Source organism: Mytilus trossulus, chromosome 8, assembly GCF_036588685.1.
Source record: "Mytilus trossulus isolate FHL-02 chromosome 8, PNRI_Mtr1.1.1.hap1, whole genome shotgun sequence".
Lineage (NCBI taxonomy): Eukaryota > Metazoa > Mollusca > Bivalvia > Mytilida > Mytilidae > Mytilus > Mytilus trossulus.
This window is the reverse complement of record NC_086380.1, coordinates 7,111,511-7,130,741: the sequence shown is the minus strand read 5'-3', so window position 1 is coordinate 7,130,741 and position 19,231 is coordinate 7,111,511. Positions and strand designations below refer to the sequence as shown.

The following is a 19,231-nucleotide window of genomic DNA, read 5'->3' as shown; positions in this document are numbered from 1 at the left end:
GTCATATTGTCAAGTGTTGGAAGTCTCTTTCGTGATTTTTCCGTTCCTACATATCAGTGACAGTGTATATAGAGTTTATGTTTGCATCTTCGTAACTACTTAAGAAGTTTAATAATCGTTAATCAGTTTACGTCTAGAACGAAATAGCTGCCTAAAGTACAGCATTCGGACAAATCTTATATACCGTTAACTGACAGTACGGTCGATACGTCATGGCTATTGTTACTTCTTTTGATATCATGTTATCACATGCGCACAGGGATTTATCATTGGAAGTAACATTTATAAATCCATTATCCCGGCTGGCTTCTTCACTTGGTTCAGAGCACATCGCAAATACAAGCGAATTCCAGTTTAGAAATCCATTATCCCGGCTGACTACTACTCTTTGTTCAGAGCCCATCGCAAATACATGCAAATTCCAGTTCATCAATTTATTAACCTTGTTCTCGGCTGACTTGTACTCCTTGTTACGAGTTTACGGCACACACAAGCGAATTCCAGTATATAAATCCATTTCATACTGGACGAAATCGGTTGCTTTTAACTTCAACCGTTCGTGAGTGCAACATTAACGTGTACTACATAAGTCACGTCGAGGCTTGCCAATAACACTGTTAAATAAGCGTTCAAACAGCTTTGGTGTTTTGAATGTTAACCACGCTTCGTATAAATACTCTGTGCTATTATAATTGTGACATGATATTATAAAGTTGAAGTTCATGCTCCTTAAATCAGAGTTGACGAATCTTTCATCGTGTAATATATGTATACCTAATTTCTGTGCAACTAATGACACATACACATCGTCTAGAAATATCGGTTTCATATAAGGAAACGCTATTCTCAATTTTTGTACCACATTAAAGTGAGTAAGAACAGATCCCCCGGAAAGAAACGGCGGTAGAGTAAGTGGCTGGTATTCGTCCTCTGATATGTACCATTTTCTATATTTCGATGCTTTTGATCTCACTGGATCCCTATTACATTGCTTATGACCAAACATTACATCTCTTCTGGATTGAATATTTTGTCGAGAAAATTTTATCAAGTTTGGTATGGTTACAAAATAATCGTCGTCAACAAAAAAGACAAACTGACTATTTGAACAATTCGATACAACCCAGTCATATGCCATCAATGTTTTATATATATTATTCCTGTATTCATCAGTAAACGAACCTTGGACTATATCCTTGTGTTCAGCATATTCGTTCCTTGTATGTTCAGTTAACTCGGCGGAATATCCAAGAAGAAAGACAACTCTTACATTTCCCTCATGACATTTTCCCCATGTGGAGCGAATCGCTTGTCTTTGATCAAAATGTCCAGTAAAAGACTTAACTAGTATTACAAGTTCGATATCATCTGGACATGTCACACTGACTATTGTGGTATACTGGTTGTACATATTATTGATAGGTCTGCTAGACGTCATACCTTTGTCTTGTATTATCTGATTCACAATATATTTCACATCGTTTAGAGGATAATTATAATGAAATTCATAACAACGTTTCTGTTTCTTTAAAGCATCCATATAGAAACAAACCATAAAGGTCATAATGACCAGAACAGCTAGAACTATAATGATAAATTCGTTTCTGTGTAGTATTATAGAAAACATTACTATCCTGGTGGATTCGTCGTTCTTTTCACTGTTAATCCAGGCTATATTACCTATAAAAAAAACTCCGAATTTAAAAAAAATATAATAGTATTGCATTTGAAATCTAAGCTGCCTTATTTTCACAATTAACTCTATATTTAATGAGAACATTTGTATAATACACACAATGCAAAAGCCGGAAATAAACGATTCTATCCTCTTGATATAAAAAATATATATATTAGCATTGCACTTAACTTTCAAGCCTTTTAAGTTTTGAAATTAATATTAAACATACTTGTAATACAAACAAAACATATGCCGGAAATAATTCGGTAGTACTTACAAATATGTATCATGTTTCTTTCGACTGATTTAGTGTAACACAACTGTCAAATGTTAGGGGCTACCAAAAGTGTTCAATCATACAACATTCTTTATCCGTGAATGTGTGTTTGTCGGGAAGTCGATGATTCCCCTTTTAGTCGTAGGACATAACTGGTTATAATGTTATATAATTTTCTTCTAGCAGGACATTTTGATTTGCTTTTACCTGTTTCGCTTTTGAACACCGGCGGCCTTTTACTACTTACTAGACTTTATTTGTTTCTCACATTGTCGAAGGTCATACGATCATCCTAACAGTAATTAACATAGTCGGTGGATGGGTATGTCTTGATGACAAACAAATCATATTACCTTACCTTAATTGTTTATACATACATTATTTACTTAGATATACAAAAGGGATGATACACAAGGTAATTAAGGTATATGTACGGAACACGAAGATAGTGTCATGGAGAACAATGTATTTTTGTTAATATTTTGTTTGTTTTATTCGATTCCCCATGTGATTTATGCGTTGGTTACTGTGCTAAAAGGGAGGCTTCGAAAACATACATAGATTTGTTCATATATATGATTATATGTATGTGAGCAATTATATTAGAATAGGGATCGTTTAAATAAGCGTTTTGAAAGGACTCAATTTAAAATGTTTTTCTATGCTATCAATTAATATTTTCCTTACTTTCTCTGTCAGAGCTTCATTAATAAAAAATAATGAACGTATACATGTGCTGCACATACATAAGGGTTTAAATGGATTTTACCTCATGGAGAATAATTAGGAAAGCGTGCAGAATAAAGGTAAAAAAATTAAGTATCGTGAATATTGTGCAACAGATTTAAAGAATACAGAAAAAATACATAATAAAATCAAAGAATACAAATACGAATAACGCCGCCACTCTATATATACCCTCATATATATGGTTAATGAATATCTAAATTGGAAAATTCCTATCTTAAATGATTCGGTTCTGTGTATAAAATGGGAAATGGAATTTGAATATAAATATAACTTTAAGAGATTTATTTAGGTGCTTGCGGGCAATGTATGTCCTTCTTTAAACGAATTTAGATTAAGTATTCGTCATCACAATTCCACAAAGCAACTCTTTATCTCTAAACTGCTACACCACAAGTATTATTCATGGTCTTCTCTTAATTGCTACACCCGAAAAGGTTTCTCATGATCTTTCTCGAGATTACTACACCCCAAAGGATTTCTCATGGTCTATCTCTAAATAGCTACACACAAAGGCTTTCTCATGGTCGTTCTCTCAATTGCTTCACCCCAAGTATTGATCATGGTATATCTCTTAACTGCTACACCCAAGGCTTTCTCATGATCTTTCTCAAAATTTCTACACCCCAAAGTATTAATCATGGTCATCTCTAAATTGCTACACCCAAATGATTTTTCATAATCTTTCTCTAAATTGCAACACCCCAAGTATTTCTCATGGTCTTTCTGTAAGCTGCTACAGCCAAAATATTGCTCATGTTCATCTCTACATTACTACACTATAAAGGATTGCTCATGGTCTCTTTCTAAATAGCCACACCCTAAGGGTCTCTTATGGTTTTTTTTCTACAAATTGCTGCACCCGACAGTTCTTCTCTACATTGCCACACCCCAAGGATTTCTCATAGTCCTTCTCTAATGAGACAAACATGTAATGTATAAGAACATAAATTCAACTATTTGTTTTATATTTAGATTTTACTAGCATATTTTTTGGCGAATTATATACATTATTAATTAAAATAGTGAAGACAAAACAAACACAAGTTTGACCCCTCTGAAAATATATGGACTGTTTCGCTGGACACTAATTTTAAGGTAAGATGTGTGCATATATATGGTTGTTGAATAAGTATAAGAAAGGAAGTATCTTTAGATATTTTTGATATGAAATGGATGTACTTCAATAGTGTGCGTTAAACACCAATACTTTTAATTAAATTAAATTTCTCGTTGAAAATTAAAACAATTACAAATAGCCACGACTCCTAAGGTGTGACTTACCCGAGGTGTACCCAGATTGTTAGAAGTTATAAAATACAAATAACATTGTATAGGAACATTGTTTTAGGAAAGCAAATCGTGAAAATTGAGAGTAACATGGCAAATAAACACATTTACTACATTTAATCAAAATATTTACGAAATTTTATCATCGTTATAAGGAAATCATTCGTAAATATAACTCAATATGCAGACATCTTATACGTTCACGTATTTCACATCCAATCTTTTATGCTAGTATTCTTTACAAAGCACAAAAATATCATCATTCACTTCAAAATCAAACAAAAACTTCAAAGAGACTTATTAAGAATAGATGTAGTTACGATACTGTTGTCAGGTCATTAAAGATTGCATATTATTTAGGCTTACATATTGATTCACTTACTAGTATATAGTGTCTTTGCATCGGCATTAAACACATTTATTCTAAAACCAGTTGTTGACATGACACGGCTTATGTTCTTCTCATATATTTTATGAGGATTTAATACCAAACCCCTTACAGAAGAGGCTGTGCCAGGTAATTACGTGACAAAGACATAAGTTTTCAATCAGTTTAATTTAGGTCTGGAGCTGACATGTCCGTTTATGCCAGTGGTCTGTTGTTATTTATGCATGATTGTTAGGTTATTTTATTTATTTTCTTTTGTTTCATATTCTGACATCGGACTCAGACTTCTGAGTTTTACGTGTATTGTTGTGTGTGTGTTTTTGTTTTTTACATCGGCTAGATGTATAGAGGGATGGTTGAGATATCAAAAACATGTTAAACCCAGTTGCAATTTTGCGCCTGTCCCAAGTCAGGAGCCTCTGGATTTTGTTAGTCTTGTATGATTTTTAGATTTAGTTTCTTGTGTATAATTCGGAGTTAAGTATGACGTCCATTATTACTGAACTAGTATACCTATTTGTTTAGGGGGCAGCTGAAGAACACCTCCGGATGCGGAAGTTTCTCGCTGCATTGAAAACCATTGTTGGCTTTCGGCCATTGTTGTCTCTTTGACACATTCCCAATTTCTATTCTCAATTTTACGTATTGATATTTGATATTTCAATAGTGAATTTATCTGTGAAATGAATGCACAATAGAATGAACATGAATTAATGACAGTTGATCGCAACTGAAGAAAACATAATTTTAAAACCGGCATTTGATGTCTTATCCAGAACGAGAAAAGTCTGTAATTTTTTATCTTACTTAAGCCAATAGCGGTGGCTATATCTCAGATTCGTTACGTGCAAAGTTATTTATTCCAAAATGGCGAAACTAATAGCTCCGCACCGTGATGGGAAGCAAAAACAATACATACTCTTCATCAATGATGCAACGGTAGTAAATGCCTATAAGCGTTAAAGAACTCTTAAATGTTTGCTTGAATAACATGGAGATTTTGGATGTTCGAACTACAATACAGACCTAACAAAATGTCGAAGTCTTTTTATTTTGCCATTTGATTGGGGACTTTCCTTTTTTAATTTTCCTTGGAGTTCAGTATTTTTGTGATTTTACTAATTTTTTTATGGATGCATTTTTGAATTAATGCTGACTATGCGGTATGAGCTTTGTTCGTTGTGTATTTCATGGCAGAACGATGACCTATTATAGTTGTGAATGTCTGTGTCATTTGGTCTATTGTGGAGTGGAGAGCTGTCTTATTGACAATCATACTATATCTTCTTTTTATATTTACCACTTGAGTTATGCATGTTATGTAACGATAGATACTATGATCATGTAAATAAACTGAGAACGTTTATAAGTTATAAAAAAACTATCTGAAACCAAACAAGGATGCGAGATCCGTAAAGATTAAAGACTACATTAGAATTTATCAAACTTTTGTTGTGGAAAATCTAATATACTTTTAAATCTTTTAATCTGGTACGTGAGAGTTCATTGTGTAATATGAGAATTATGACACTTTTATATAAATAAACTCTTTCGTATACTTACTAATCAACATCAATCGAAATATTAATTTTCATTTCTGACAGTCATCAATATATCATCATTGACCAATGTCAAATATCAAATCTCGTACATTAGATATCAAGTTTATTTGGTCATTATAGATAACTACATGTAACAATTTATTCACGTCATATATAATATGTGGGTTTTTCTTTTAGTTAGAATTTTCAACCCGGATTTAAAAGAGGGACGAAAGATACCAAAGGGACAGTCAAACTCATAAATCTAAAACAAACTGACAACGCCATGGCTAAAAATGAAAAAGACAAACAGAAAAACAATAGTACACATGACACAACATAGAAAACTAAAGAATAAACAACACGAAACCCACCAAAAACTAGGGTCGATCTCAGGTGCTCCGGAAGGGTAAGCAGATCCTGCTCCACATGCGGCACCCGTCGTGTTGCTTATGTGATTATAAATCGGGTAAATAGTCTAATTCGGTAGGTCAAATTCATGAAACGGAAGGGGATTGTAGTTACGACGTAAGGAACATATCCGATATCATTTGAGAAATGGTTATTCCATAACGGTCAACCAACTCGTGATGGCGTCCGAAAAATTTACGAAGGGATGATTGCAACTTCACCATTTGGAACTCTTGATTTAATAGCTTCCTTGTGAGCAGTAACCCTCTATCAAGAAAATCATGATAGGAAATGCAACCACGGGAATATCGTATCAATTGAGACATATATACCCCGTATGCAGGTGCTGCTGGAATGTTGCTACTTAGAAATGGATAGTTCTTAAGCGGTCAATGGAAAATTGTCCACTTCATTATACAGAAAACAGTACGCATATATTTACCATCCTTTCAAATGTAGTGTTAAAACAAATGTAATAAATTATCTCAACTTCATTACCTCGAATAAAACAAATGCTACCATAATATTAGATATTTCTTTTTGCTTCTAATTTGACAACAACAAATCTACACCCGATTGTAACCATGACAATAAAAAGTAAAGTCATAAAATAATGAACTCAGAGGAAAATCAAATCGGAAAGTCCATAATCACATGGCAAAAATCAAATGACAAAACACGTCATAAACGATTTGACAAGAACTGTCATATTCCTGACTTGGTACATGCATTTTCAAATGTAGAAAATGTTGGATTGAAACTGGATTAAGCTCGTGATGAGACACACATTTCAACGTATAAAAGAACTTTACATTATTTTTAATGTTTTCAGTATTCACTTGAATATTCCACTTAGTACAAGATAAACACTAAGTAATTACCAGTTTATTTTTCAGGTGCATATTGACAAGATTTAATAAGGAAACAATTTAAGTTTTAAAGATGTGTGTTTCCTGAAAATAATCAATGTTCCAGAATTTTCCCATCATTAAAATATACAATAAGTAGGTGTGGTAATGAAATCCCTATACGCTAGACCACAAATGACGTGGTGGAAGTAACCGGGGCTACCTTCATAAATAAGCCAAATTCACATCATATGGTCAACTATTTAAAAAAGTCCCGACATGAACAATTTAAAAAAAGAACTCAACGAGAAAACTTACGACTTGATTTATGAGAGAACAAGAGATGAAAAACAAATGATATAGCATACAACTTTCATTGATACAAGTTAATTTATCAGTTGTGTTGACCTTATGTGTGTTGACTTAACAAATACTTGAAACGTTATGTCTTGTATGATTATTTAAAGCTATTTGACGACAAAATATTGTCATATTAATAAACCAGATTATTACAGATTTAATATAACCTTTTACATTGATTTCATTTCAAGTAGTCCATGTTTCTCAGACGACTAAACATTTACAGATATAAGATATCGTACAATCAATTAAAAAATAGGGTAGGTATGTTGTGGCTGTTGCATGAGACAACATTATGAAGTAACTATATGTTATAGATGGAGCACTCTACGACAACTAGAAATTTACAGATATTAGCTATTATGCAACCAATTAGGGTGAGATGTCGGTATGGTGTGACTGTTGCATAGGAAAAAATTCCAAATTAACTATATATCATAGGTAGAGCGCTCTCATTTATTTTCTTGACAGGTCTTCAATAATGAACCGAAAACAGACACACCTAATAAAGAAAAATGAAAACACCTGCATGACGGATAGAAGTTTGATAACAATTGCATTCCATTGTCTTAGTAATAAGCTCTTTTGAGTTGTGCCAAAAAAACAATTTACATTCATCATGTCCAAACAAGAGGTTCTTTAGAAAGTAATATAAGAGACTAATGAAATACATAATACGAATGAGACATATGAATACATAAATAAGTCTACATTAATAAACATGTGTTGATATAATATGTCAATGAAATTCAAAAGACACCAAAGGGATATCTTAAGTCGATCGACAACAAACCAACAATGTCATGGAAAACAACGATGAGCAACACGAACCTATCAAAATCTGGCATTGATCTCATGTGCTCCGGAAGAGTAGGCAACCCTACATTCGGCAGTCGTCGTTTTACCACTATATGTTTTGTCATTGTGGTTTTGAAGGTGTGAATCAGTGTCGATATTCCTGAAAGTCGTAATGGAAAAATGAGTTAAATAAATAACTGGTAAGCCTGAAAGAAAGGTATGGTCATTGCTTGTCCGAAAAAATCACCTCTATAAAACCGAAGCATATCACAGGACACAGTCCAAACATTCAAAATAAAGACTTGGGTTAAATAATAGTTATCAAAGGTACCAGGATTATAAAATTGGGAAAAGGATTAAAACAATATTTTAACTTTTAGTGATGACACATTTTTTTTCTCATTTACCATGTTTACATGTATTATAGTTTAAGTTTGTATGGGTTGAATTTGAAAATAAACTTTTATTTTGTATGTTTTAAGATGTAAATAAACCATAAACTGTTAGTTTTTAGCTAGAAGAGTTATCTGTACATGTTATATTTAAAAGTTGTCCTACTGTGATGATGACATAAATCTATCAAGATTACATTTTTAATATCGAGGACGGTTGTTTAGGTCGAGACCTAAATGTTTATCTTAAAGCAAATATCAAACGATTAGAATATATGTCCAAACAAGGGGGCTTGAGAGGGTAACATATTAAAGAAAAAATAGACAAACAATATGAATATAAAAATAGGGTCAACAAATAAAAAAAAATAACAATTAGTTGTTGAAAATATGAATCCTGGATAACGGGAAAAGTATAGAATAAATAAACCTAGCCTAAATTATCAATATAGATCCCCAATATACCCCTATACATTTATCAAAGTGATCAAAATATTGGAAGAATGCTTTTATAATTTCAATCTGCAATTGACGTTTGGTGTGGAATAAAAATATATAATATTAGTACTATTCCATAAAGTTGTATTTTCTTCAGATCATCTGTGTATACAATCAATGTCAGTGGGTCGCATTACAATATTGTTACTTTAAAATCATAATGGTATATGTGAATCAAAAATGTTTATAGTTTATTAAAGTTCTTTAAAGTCTTAAAAGAAGAGAAATATAGTGAAACCGAGACATGTTTCTCCCTAACTGAACCTACATGTATATGATTGTATTGATGCATTTGTTACTTCAAAATCGTCATCTCTAAGTAATGCTTATTGAATCAAAAATGACTTTCGAGAGGGTGGCATTTACACACAATCTTGTCGCTTTTTTTTCTGTTAGAAATGGCATTTGTCAATCCAAATGATATTGTATCAGAAATTTTACTTTAGAAAAGAAATACAGACTGACAAAAATAAAGAAATATCTTCATATTTAGTTGTTGTGCCGGCTTAATACTGGTGGCTGATGCCATTGATTAAGAACGATTGAAACAGTATGTCCACTCTTTCTACAAATTAACCTGGTTTGCTCGTATTGTTGCTTTCAATTTATCGTTTTTCCTTAAATTCATATATTTATTTATTCGTTTATTCTATACTTTTTTAAGATTGCTTCAGGATAATTTTGGAACATCTGAGCAGACCATTTAGAACAGATGTTTCACAATTCGGTTTACTAAACATGCATTTAAATTTGTAGTCATGGAGAATGGTTATCTGTGAAATCATTATCCATCAAAACTGTTCAATATATTTAAGAAAAGAGGGACGAAAGATACCAAAGGGACAGTCAAACTCTTAAATCTAAAACAAACTGACAACGCCATGGCTAAAAATGAAAAAGACAAACAGAAAAACAATAGTACACATGACACAACATAGAAAACTAAAGAACAACTCGAACCCCACCAAAAACTAGGGGTGATTTAAGACAGGGATTTCGAAGAATAAAAATGCCACTTAGGGTTAATTCTAGCAAAACCGCCACCATCTAAAAGTGAGTTGTTTTTTACGAATTCTACGGTCGTGCGATAATGATGTATCCTGACTGTTTCTACAAAATAATTTAAATAATGTAAAAAACTAATGTATTCTTTTAAATGAATTTGAGTAAGATCATCAATAAAATATAAAATAATTATGTCTTATTAATTCTGTATTTAAAAGTACTTTTAATCTAACTAACCTTTATTGAAATTGGCAAGAAACTTTTAAACATGTTCCATAATTCATATCGATCATAGTATGAAGTAGAATGTTATCAAGTTTGAAATATCGTATTAAAACGTCTCTGATAAACCTTTCTCTTGGACCATGTCCATGATAACTTTGACAAGTAGAGTTATGGATATAATTCATGCACTATGTCGATTTCAAAATAAGGGTAACATTTTCTCTGACTATTGTATATAGCCATATGACTTGTTTTAGAGGTTAAAAAGAAAAACAAAATAGGCAAAACCATTCATAAGGGATATATATACAATGTTTATATAGAGGAAACAGAAGGTCCTTTATTTCTTTGTCCTTTTTATAACATTATTCTATACTTTATTTATTTTGACCATTATTCGCTATTCCTTCTATTTCTGAACCGTCTCTATTGTTTTATTGCAATATCCTATTATTTTATATTCTTAATATTTCTTTTCCCAAATATTCTTTTTTCTTTACATTTTTTGCATAATTTTTATTTATTTATTCATTCATTTTTTCTTTATTCTCAATTTTCTCCTTCGTTCGGCATTGTATGTTAATTATTCTCGAAACCCCAAAGCAATATCACGAATAATCAAAAATAATTCAAAGAATCACAAGATCAACTCCAAATTAAATCAACTTACAAAAACAAACAACAATGAACAATACATTGTTCCAACTAGTCTTATTTTAGAGCACAGGCACTAGCAACTGTTTGTTCTTTTCAGTTTTAGCCATGGCACTGTCAGTTTATTTTCGATTTATGAGTTTAACTGTTCCTCTGGTATCTTTCGTCCGTCTTTTCATGACATGTGCATACTTTCTTATGAAAATTAGTCTGGGCACATAAATTACTGACATCGGACTAAATACACCAGTAAATTATGTAACCATAACGTTATTCAACACATAACATGGGTTAAATCTCTTTGTTCTTACTACATTATAATCTGGATAATTTACAGCAAATATGTACAATTACAACCTCAGATATACTGTACAGTTCAACAGTACTATTAGCGTTAGACATGTTAGAGGTTGAATCTGGATTTTGGAATTGGTGGTTAAAATGTCCATGTCCTTTATTTACCGAGGGAAATGTTCAAGAAAAGAAATAGTTTACATGTAAACAATTGATTTTTTTTATCATTTTGTTTTAATGTTTTATTACAGTTGTGCATGAATCTTGTTATAACATGGCTAAAACTGAAAAGAACAAACAGACAAATAAAAGTACACAAGAAACAACATATAAAACTAAAGACTGAGAAAAACGCATTCCATAAAATTCGAAAAATATATCACCGAGTGTAGCAAGACTTAACACTATTTGAAAGATTTTATGCTAAAACATGATATGTTTTCTAATCAAAGGGTGGCAATAAAATATTTTATAATATGTTCTGTACAATTTAGATATAAAATCAGTGTTTTACAGTCAAAAGGTAGAAATTATTTAGGAATGATTTAAACTTCCCCATTTAGAACTCTTGGTTTAATTGCTTCCGAGAGAAGTACAGGGCTACGTAAATTTATGACTATTGAACGTGAATCTAGTCTATATTTTCTACATAGATATTGATAGCAGCTATGTAGCAGTTACGTAGCCGCTTCGTAGCTGCTAAGATATTGAACACAACCATAATAAGCAATATAAATGACAATCAAACACGATCATTCAAAAAAGAAATTATTGTCACGAAACATGTTAAGTCTACAACAAAAAAGAGTGGCTACTAGTATCGTTCAAGATTAACAGAGATGTAGACTCTTTAGAGCATATAATTTCACATGCAAACGGGTGACTCTTTTTAAGAGACATCTGCAAGTTCATTTCCTACTGAAAAATAACAAGCCAAGTTTAACCTCTATACAACGTTGACCTCCACACAACGTGTGGCTTACTGGTTACAAGACAAATTGTTGACTGTTTTGAATTGCAACCATGCTTCGTATAAATATTCTGTACTATTATAACTATGACATGATATTATAAAGTTAAAGTCCATTCTCCTTATATTAGAGTTGACAAATCTTTCATCGTGTAATATCTTTATACCTAATTTCTGTGCAACTAATGACACATACACATCGTCAAGAAATATCGGTTTCATATAAGGAAATGCAATTCTCAATTTTCGTACTACATTTATGTGCGTAAGAACAGATCCACCTGAAAGAAACGGCGGTAAAATAGGTGGCTGATATTCTTCCTCTGATATGTACCATTTTCTATACCTTGATGAATTTGATCTAACCGGATTTATTGGATTACACTGCTTATGTCCAAACATTACATTTTTGCCGTCCAATTTGTTTTCACGCGCGAATTGCAACAGGTTTGGTATGGTTACAAAATAATCGTCGTCAACAAAAAAGACAAACTGACTATTTGAACAATTCGATACAAGCCAGTCATATGCCATCAATGTTTTATATATATTATTCCTGTATACGTCAGTAAATGAACCTTGGACTATATCTTTGTGGTCAGCATATTCGTTCCTAGCATGCTTAGTTAACTCGGCAGAATATCCAAGAAGGAAGACGACTCTTACATTTTCCTCATGACATTTTCCCCATGTGGAGCGAATCGCTTGTCTTTGATCAAAATGTCCAATGTATGATTTAACCAATATTATCAATTCGGTATAAGATGCACATTTCACATTGTATAGTGTGTTATATTGATTGTAAATATGATTTATTGGTTGGCTAGTGGTCGTACCGTTATTCTTTAGCTCATTTAAAATATCTTTCACATTGTTTAGAGGATAATTATAATGGAAGTCATAACAACGCTGCTGTTCAGCTGGTTGCTGGTTCGTATGTAAACAAATCAGTACAAATGTAATGATGAAAACAACTTGGGTTATCGTTCTTTTGCTCTTCTTAAGTTTGTTTCTGTATGATATAGAAATCATTACTATCTTGTGCCTCTTCTCTTTGTTTTTAACTACTTCACCTACAAAAGAAACCAAATATTGATTTATCACGACTTCTGACAAGATAAATACGTTATAGTTAGGCCTATGTAGATTATATTGACCGTGTGAATAGAGTACTATGGAAATTGACTTTTTTCTACGCCAAACGCGTATTGTGTCTACAAAAAACTCATCAGTGATACTCAAAGCTGATGGTATCTTTCGTTCTAGCTACTGGGATGTTACTACTAACTGTGAGACATCCGTCAGCAGTAGCATTGATCCAGTGGTTGTATATAAACTTATCATATATACCAGGATTATAATTGCGTTTTGTTTACAACATTTTCATGACAAATACTTAAAAAGAAAAGTCAACCAATCCTCTCGGTCATTTCAGCATTCTTGTTAATCTTAGATTGTTGATAATGTTTTTGGTAGAGTTTTGAAGTACCTGTCTCATATCGTGTTCGAGATAAAAGACAAAGGAAATTAAAAGGTAGTCAAAATTCCTATGAAAAGACAATAACAATTACAGAAGGGCAAATTAAAAAGAAACGAAATTTAAGTTTTTTTCCATGATTGTAATATTTTTTTACTTACTTTGAAAATAAATTGTAAGATACTAAAATGGAAATTCATTCCAATTTTTTGCCGAATTTGTTTCAGTTGAAAAAAATACACCTCGAATTCGACATAGGTGGTATTCTCAGAACCAAACCCTGCGAATCGAGACGTTTCGATGATGAACTTATAAATCCTGTCAGTATACCAACTATATAGGATATATCTTTTCTGATTCATCGGGTATTCAAGAGCTTGCAGCTACAAATCAGACGTTAGAAAAAGTTGATGAACCAAAGTGCAGTCTTTAAAAAAGTTCTTCGGCATATATCAAAACCTTGTTGTGAATTATTCAGTATCAACTTCAAAATTAATAAAATTGATGCCTTGAAGTATAGATTATAGGTTTTAATGTTTTTAATCATCTTACCTACGTGTTATAGTGATGTTTTTATTTGCTTTATTTTAAGTGTTTACGTTTATTCAGATTTTTTAAAATCCTGTCAATGTGTTGTGCTATGGCGATAGTTTGTACTCTTTATTTTCTAATGTCCTTTGTCTTTAGAGTATCTCCATGCATTGTTTTGTTTGTTGTCATTGTTGTTTGTGTTAAAGTGATCAAGATTACAACACAATGTTACCTGCAACTGTCATGCAAGTGGGAGATTTAGCTAGCTATTAAAACAACATTTACTCCACCCTTTACTACATAAGGAAATGCATTTATAAAATCAGCAAATATAACAGCAGTTTTCCATTCGCTTGATCTGTTTGAGCTTTTGGTTTTTGCCACTTGATAATAATATTGACTTTCCGTTTTGATTTTTCTTGAAGTTTAGTATTTTGGTTATTCTACTTTGTTCTATTTCATCTATGTTATTTATTTTGTTACACAGTGATGTCGATGAAAGGGAATATATGCAACTGTCATACGAATGAAATGCTAAGCTAGTTATAAAATTAGGTTTATTCTGCCATTTTCCAAAGAAGAAAAATGCATGTACCAAATCGGTTATATGACAGTTATTTACCATTTGTTTGATATGTTTGACCTTTTTACTTTGTCATTCCCTTTTGAATTTTCTTTGGAGTTCGGTATTTATGTTATCTATTTTTTGATGAGATAGGAGACAAAATAGTTTTTTTAGACAAAAAAAAAGACGGACTGTTTGTGACATTTGTCATTTCGGCAGTAACTCCTGTAAAATGTCATCTGACAGTTTTGATATTTAAATCAACAAATTGTATATATTCTAAACCTTTCTTGCACTGTCAGGTTAGAGGTTTTCAAGATCATAGTCAAAAATCTAATTTAACCTCAATTGTTTTATTTGTAACCATGTTGGCAATGCTGGTTTTCCAGTGGGATCGTCAGACACAGTTAAGAATTCGCTACCCCAATAAGCGTGTGGCTACGTCCATGTCTGGTTAAATTTTATCAAGAAATTTCCGAGGAGAAGATATTTTTGAAAGTTATCTGAGACGGCGGACGATGAACGCCAGATGAGGATTTAAGCTCAGTCAGTGGTATACTACTGTTATTCAGCCCTTTTGACAAGGTGAGCAATAGAAAAAGAACAAGACTTAGTATGAGTTCCTCCTTATTTTTTTATCATCTATCAACTGGTGTTCCAATAACGTGGGTGTGATCAAATCTATGTTAACTTAGGGGTTTCAACAATTAAGAAAATACATACCGTGTAGACAGCTACTAAAAGTTCCTTGGTGACATGAAAAAATGTGAAATACCGTAACGAGAAAGTCACCGACTTGATTTATGGGAAAAAATAAAATGAAAATTAAATAAGAGATCAACCAATTGTTATAAGTATATTTGTTTGGGATTTTGACTATATGTTTGTTAGTTAGTAAATAAGGTCTTGTAGTGGTTATTTTAATCTTTCTTCAATGTTAGCTTTTGAAAGATTTTATAACAAAGGCAGATGCATTAACACAGGTTTTATATTATTATATATAATATAAGAAGGTTCTCTTTGGACTACTGAAAATTTACAAATATTCACTATCACAAATCAATTGGGAAAAGGCCTGTGTGTTGGCATTACATAAAACTACATTCTTAATTTAAACTCATACCGCAATAAATGTCACTTTTGGCTATTTTTTATTTATATATATTTCAGCAAAATCAGAATTAAATCTATGACTCCCGTAATCAGAAATGTGCTAGAATTGTGTCAAAGTTCTGTTACATGGAAATTGAAAGTAGAATCGGGTGGAATAATCCCGTTTAAGGATATAAACCATTCGAACTTTGTTTTTAGAAAATATCACTCTGATTTACTTTTGTAAGGTAAGTCAGCAAATCAATTGCTTCTGTTCTAGAAGGGGCTCATAGCAAATAGGTCATTCAGTTATTAAAAAAGAACCTACAACACCACATATTTTGAAAATTATTGTAGGTAAATATGATAGCCATACTTGTAATTTTAAAGATGTCAGAATGGTTATGTATGTGTTTATTAGCCTATGAATTTAAAATTTGACCGAGTTAGCTATATAAGAAGATCTGATATACAGTTATTTTCCTACTTACTTTACACTTTATTAAGTCAAGAGTAAAACTGGTGCATATAGGGAAGGGCGAAGGAAGAAATATTTTAATTTCAAAAACAAGGAATATGGTATGATTGCCAATGAGACAACTCTTCACAAGAGACCAAATGACCAAAACTACCACTTTATTTGATGAAGACAAAGTAATCATTAATGTGTGAAACTGCGGATTTTAACTAAGAAGGCAATTGAGCTATGAATTAGTGGTTTTTATACAATGGTCTTGAAGAATAGATTATGAGTACTGACGTTGTTAATAATATATCTTAATTACGTGTTATAGTATTCTTTAATTTGTCCTTTTTAATATTAGTTTTACTGGTTAGTCTATGTTGACGTTGCTCGGTACTTGTGCATCCCGTCATTGTGTTATTGTACAATGGTAAATGTTTGTATTCTTGTCTTTTAGTTTTGCTTATGTGCTATGTTTTCATGCCTTTTTGTGTTATTTTGTTACATATATTTTTGGTTTTATAGTGATTAAGATTTTAACTCAATGTGACTTTTGGTACCCCTATTTTGATATATTAACCTCGATGTCTGTTTGTTTTGTTCACACATCGTTGTAAAAAAGAGGACTTTCATGCAACTGTCATACAGTTGAGTGGTTTGGCTAGCTATAAAACCAGGTTTAATCCACCATTTTCAACATAATGGCAACAAATTTCTGTACCAAGTCAGGAAAATGACAGTTGTTATCCATTCGTTTGCTGTGTTTGTGCTTTTGATTTTGCAATTTCAATAGACACTTTCCGTTTTCAACTTTTAAACTTGTCAAATAGCATCACTTAAATATTAAAAGATGTGTTTTATCAGTTTAAAAAATACTCTCAAAAGGATATTGATTAGCCAGTACGATTTTATACCTTTTGTTCAAGGGTTATATATTTTTTTCTGCAAGCGACCATTTTAGTATACATGTACAAATACAGGTAAATATATCAAATTGGGCGATAAACTATATCTCACCTCATGTATGAGAAGTTAGCGGCCGCTTCGTTATCGTAATTCGATATTCAGTATTCAACTGCCTGCTTATAATCTGTTCGATATTAAATTTTTAATACTATATAATATTAAAAGCATATGATAATCATAATTAAAATGAGTTACAAACCTGTTTGTTTAGTCAGGGACTTTCTTTACTAAATATATAATAGTATATGAATTTCCTGGTATAGTTTTCATTGTTATTCAACAAAAAAGTGTATCTACTGTGACACACCTGGGTTTCTTATTTCATAAAAAAAATACTTTTTTTGTGTAAAAAAAAATAAATTATTATCTGGTCTTGGTATGAATAATTTGTGAGATAATCAGTGGTGTTTGAATGTATACTTCTCATATTTACCTTTTGTTAGACAATGTTTGTTTGATCAAGCTTAAAAAGAGTTTCATTTCATCCTACTATGAAGCAGATAATAAAAACAAATATATATAAAAAATAAATTACTGTTCTAGGTCATCAACTTTTAAATTGATAGAATTATTTTCTGATGAAAACACAAAACGACTTTTTTACTTGTGAAATATATACTTTTCTCTTTTAGATAAGGAAACGGTTCAACTTTATTTTAGTACGACATACGTTTTCCCTCTAGTCAACGCTTTATCTTATTTCAAGTGTCATTCTCTTACATTGTTTTAATAGTTATCGAAGGTACCAGGATTATAATTTAGTACGCCAGATGCGCGTTTCGTCTACATCAGTGACGCTCATATCAAAATATTTATTAAGCCAAATAAGTAAAAAGGTGGGATTTTTTTAAATTCTCATTTATTGTCTTAAAGAAATGCACTACGGAATAACTGTCTTCTGAAACTAGATAGCCTTATTCGCATTTGTCACAACTTTTGGAATGTGGGTCCTCAATGCTCTTCAACTTTATACTTGCTTGGCTTTGTTACTTCTTTTCTTTTTACATCTGAGCGTCACTGATAGTTTTGTATGGTATCAAATTATAAGCAGACAACATCCAACGGCAACCACGTTATTATAGTTTTATGGCTTGTAACAGGCTCATACAAATGTGTCGGGGTTAATTGAACATATTTTTGAGCATTTAATCATGCCGCTAATGTTGTTTTCAAGATTAATACGCATTGATAGTAAAATACGGGATTTAATAAGCATAGACATATACATATTCATTGATTGATGTGTGCAGTGCAAGTTTCTCAATCGATTTTCCTGAATATTGAGTGTTGAACTTGTCTGATGTACTCTTTTGTCTATCGATCTCTCTGAATATTGAGCGTCGTATGTGGTGCTAGTTTCTCTATCGATCTCTCTGAATATTGAGCGTCGTATGTGGTGCTAGTTTCTCTATCGACCTTCCTAAATATTGAGCGTTGTCTGTTGTACTTTTTTGTCTATCGATGTCTTTGAATATTTGGCGTCGTATATGTGGTGCTAGTTTCTCTATCGATCTTCTTGAATATTGAGCGTTGTATGTGGTACTATTTGAGTTGGTTGTCGTCTTGGTTTGTACACTATCACTGCAAGAGCTATGTACAAGGCAAGTAAAGACACGAGTACTCCGATCGAAAGACCTGAAAACCATAACACAAAATTATTTTCAAGCCGATTGGATAATTAAAAAAAATTCTTCTTTTTGTCTTACGACATCAACATGATAAAAAATGTAAACAAATAATTAATATAATATCATCAAATAA

The 19,231-nt window shown here is 31.9% G+C and overlaps 2 protein-coding genes across 3 annotated transcripts; both read right to left on the bottom strand.

The window, feature by feature from the left end:
- Window positions 1-10,520, bottom strand: LOC134681617 (beta-1,3-galactosyltransferase brn-like). 2 transcript variants are annotated; one of them, XM_063541269.1, is made up of 2 exons: window positions 10,471-10,520; window positions 1-1,680 (listed from the first exon to the last, which is right to left on the bottom strand). In XM_063541269.1, exon 2 carries the CDS (start codon window positions 1,625-1,627, stop codon window positions 572-574), a length of 1,056 nt encoding a protein of 351 aa, XP_063397339.1. In that variant the 5' UTR covers window positions 1,628-1,680; window positions 10,471-10,520; the 3' UTR covers window positions 1-571. The 2 variants fall into 2 exon arrangements, with proteins under 2 accessions (XP_063397339.1, XP_063397338.1); XM_063541268.1 differs by lacking the exon at window positions 10,471-10,520 and adding an exon at window positions 1,956-2,038.
- A 1,865-nt stretch (window positions 10,521-12,385) lies between these two features.
- Window positions 12,386-13,445, bottom strand: LOC134681550 (beta-1,3-galactosyltransferase brn-like). Its single transcript, XM_063541195.1, has one exon. The coding sequence runs from the start codon at window positions 13,406-13,408 to the stop codon at window positions 12,386-12,388; it is 1,023 nt and encodes a 340-aa protein (XP_063397265.1). The 5' UTR covers window positions 13,409-13,445.
- Window positions 13,446-19,231: the final 5,786 nt, after the last annotated feature.